Consider the following 3,227-nt stretch of genomic DNA (forward strand, 5'->3'; position numbering starts at 1 on the left):
AAAGACGTTTATGGAAATATTTCTGAGCTGCTGTTGGCTGGAGTGGACACAGTAATAGACATTTAATGTATCTTTGACTATTTAAACAAAATACATATGAGTTTTGAAATATTTTTTCCTCTTCATGTTCTAGACCTCCAACACTATGTTGTGGGCGCTGTATCTCCTCTCAAGAGACCCAGAAGCTCAAGAGGCTCTGTATCAGGATGTAACCAGAGTCTTGAAGGGTGACGGAATCCCAACAGCACAGGAAGTGAACAGCATGCCTTACCTCAAAGCTGTCATCAAGGAAACATTAAGGTAAATAATGCTTATTATGGCATATACTATACACTACTGGTCAAATGTTTGGAATAAGTAAAAAGTCTTTTAAAAGAAGTCTAATGCTCACCAAAGCTGCATTTATTTGATTATTAATACAGTAAAAATATAAATATTGTGAAATAGTACTCTAATTTAAAAATAACTTGTTCTAGTTGAATATATTTTAATATATAATTTATTCCTTTAATAGCGAAGCTGAATTTTCAGCAGCCATTACGCCAGTCTTCTTCAGTGTCACATGATACTTCAGAAATCACAATCATATACTGATTTGGTGCTCAAGAAACATTTATTATTGTTATCAATATTGAAAACAGCTGTGCAGCCTAATGTTTCTGTGGAAACTGTAATACACTACCATTTAAAAATTTGGGGTGAGCAAGATAAAATAGAGGGTCAGGGCAGGCAGCAAACAATCATAAACAGTATCTAAACAATTGAGGCAGAGATGAGTAGACAGGCAGCAAGGGTCAGAAACAAGGTAACAGTTGAGAGTCATACACAGGCAAGGCAATAGGAAACAATGGAATACTCAGAAATGTCAGCCAGGTGAAAACATAACTTTTCAAGGTGTGGATGTAAGTGAGCTGTTTGAATAGTCCGGGGAATGTATGGGGATCATGGGAAATGGAGTCCAGGACAAGAAAAAGGTCAATACTCAGGTGAGGAAGCCCTCTGGTGGTGAGTGGGAGGAACCATGGAGACTAGGTTCAAGACACAAAGAATTATGAGGAAAATGTATTATGAGTTCCACAAAAATATTAAGCCTTAAAAACTATTGATAATAAGAATCACAGAGACTAGGTTCATGACACAAAGAATAATGCGAAAATGTATTATGGGTTCCACAAAAATATTAAGCCTTAAAAACTATTGATAATTAGAACCATTATTATTAATTGATATTAACTGATAATAATTAAACACCACAGCAGCATATTAGAATGATTTCTGAAGGATCTTGTGACACTGAAGTCTAGAGGTGTCAAATGACTGCTAAAAATTTAGCTTTGCAGGCACAGAAATAAACTACATTTTAAAATATATTTGAATATAATTTTTTTATGTGTGTGTACTGTGTATATAAGAGACTTCGTCCAGAAACATGAATTATTCAAGAATTTTGACCAGTGGTGTATCATTGAGTATTATAATCTCTGTAATTTCATGTGCAGGATGTACCCTGTGGTGCCCATGAATTCTCGTCTTATTGCAGAAAATGATGTTGTCATTGGTGGACATTTTTTCCCTAAAAAGGTAAACCATTTCCATGTTGTTAGAATGAAAAAATGGTTGCCAGTTCAGAAATTTGCATCACTAAATCAGCTGTTTTTAAACAGACAACATTCACTCTGTGCCACTATGCGATTAGCCATGATAAGAAAGTCTTCCCAGAGCCACAGAAGTTCAAACCTGACCGCTGGCTCAGAGATGGCAGAACGAGACCCAACCCATTTGGGTCAATCCCGTTTGGCTATGGAGTCAGAGGCTGTGTTGGCCGTCGCATTGCTGAACTGGAGATGCATCTGGCTTTGGCAAGGGTAAGAAAGACAGATGTTTAATTTTGAATTTGTGCCAAACAGTTATATTACATTATAAATTGTGCTTTCTAATTGTATATTTTCATTCCAGCTAATCAAGTTGTTTGAAATCCGACCGGATCCAACTGTGGGTGAGGTTAGGTCACTCACTCGTGCAGTGCTTGTGCCAGACAGACAGGTGAACCTTCACTTTGTGGAGAGACAGAAGACATCTTCTGAACAATAGCTAAAGAATACCACCATTTCAGCAAGATATAAGCTGCCTGTGTACATATATGAAAATGATCAGCTAGTGTGAATCATGTGAATGTGTCAACTATTTTACCTCTGTCTGGATATATTTCTATTGTGCTTTGGGATATGCAGTTTATAGGACCCTGCATAACACTGTGAAAAATACTTTTTTCCCCCCACAGTTTTGTATATCTCTTGCCATTAAATTGGTGTGAATTGTATTTCATTATTCTGATATATATATATATATTAATGTATTATATGATCTTAAAAATCAATTAAACTTTTTAATGAATCCGAAGTCTCCTTTTTTTTGTTTTGTTATTGCTCCGTATTAGTGGAAGGGGAATTGTGAAAATGTATTATTTATCACTATAACAGATAAATATCGGAACGCAACTGATAGAAGTTAAGCAAATGGAATTATGCAGCAAATGAATGACTAATGAAATAATATATTACCTTTTGACAAATACTCACACACACATACACTGGTTTCCATGTTTTAAGGGGACATTCCCTAGATGTAATTGTCACGGTGGTCTATAAAACCCGCACGAAGACCAAGATATAGTTCAATAATCTTTAATACTTCCAAACGGTAATACAAGGCAGGAGATACACGTAGCACAGCAACACAAATACAATACTGGACCAAGGCAAACAGGGCAAATAAAATAGGGTTGCTAACGACGAGGGCCAGACAGGTGAGGAAGATAATCAAGGTGAACGAACTAATCAAATCAAACAAGGGAAAAACTGGGTCACACTGAGCACATGGGGGTACTTTCGTGTTGTTTTGCAGGTACCCACACTGTCATTACCAAAATATACTGGACAAACTGTATTTTCTATCCCCTAGGGGTGTCCAAACCTTTTTTTTTTGGAGGGCCAGTGTCCTGCAGAATTGAACTCCAACCCCAATTAAACACACCTGAATCAGTTAATCAAGGTCTTGCATACTAGAAGCTTCCAGGCAGGTGTGTTGAGGCATGTTGGAGCTAAACTCTGCAGGACAGTGGCCCTCCAGGACTGAGTTCGGACACCCCTGCCCTAGCGCTACCCTTAAATCTAGCCTATTTCAACTGCATTAGCAGGCGAGCTGGGTTACAGCATCTGTCTGATGAG

The 3,227-nt window shown here is 37.5% G+C and overlaps 1 protein-coding gene across 1 annotated transcript in view; it reads left to right on the plus strand.

The window, feature by feature from the left end:
- The window catches only part of LOC107555903 (sterol 26-hydroxylase, mitochondrial-like), a 4,285-nt gene extending 1,974 nt beyond the window's left edge, over nucleotides 1-2,311 (plus strand). Inside the window, exons 2-6 of the mRNA XM_016238845.1 lie at nucleotides 5-51; nucleotides 134-300; nucleotides 1,500-1,581; nucleotides 1,665-1,865; nucleotides 1,957-2,311. Coding sequence (XP_016094331.1) covers nucleotides 5-51; nucleotides 134-300; nucleotides 1,500-1,581; nucleotides 1,665-1,865; nucleotides 1,957-2,091 — 632 coding nt within the window. The 3' untranslated portion in view covers nucleotides 2,092-2,311. The remainder of the gene's footprint in view (nucleotides 1-4; nucleotides 52-133; nucleotides 301-1,499; nucleotides 1,582-1,664; nucleotides 1,866-1,956) is intronic.
- The last annotated feature ends 916 nt before the right edge of the window (nucleotides 2,312-3,227 follow it).

The sequence above is a fragment of the Sinocyclocheilus grahami genome, unplaced genomic scaffold (assembly GCF_001515645.1).
Source record: "Sinocyclocheilus grahami isolate Dianchi unplaced genomic scaffold, SAMN03320097.WGS_v1.1 scaffold549.1, whole genome shotgun sequence".
Lineage (NCBI taxonomy): Eukaryota > Metazoa > Chordata > Actinopteri > Cypriniformes > Cyprinidae > Sinocyclocheilus > Sinocyclocheilus grahami.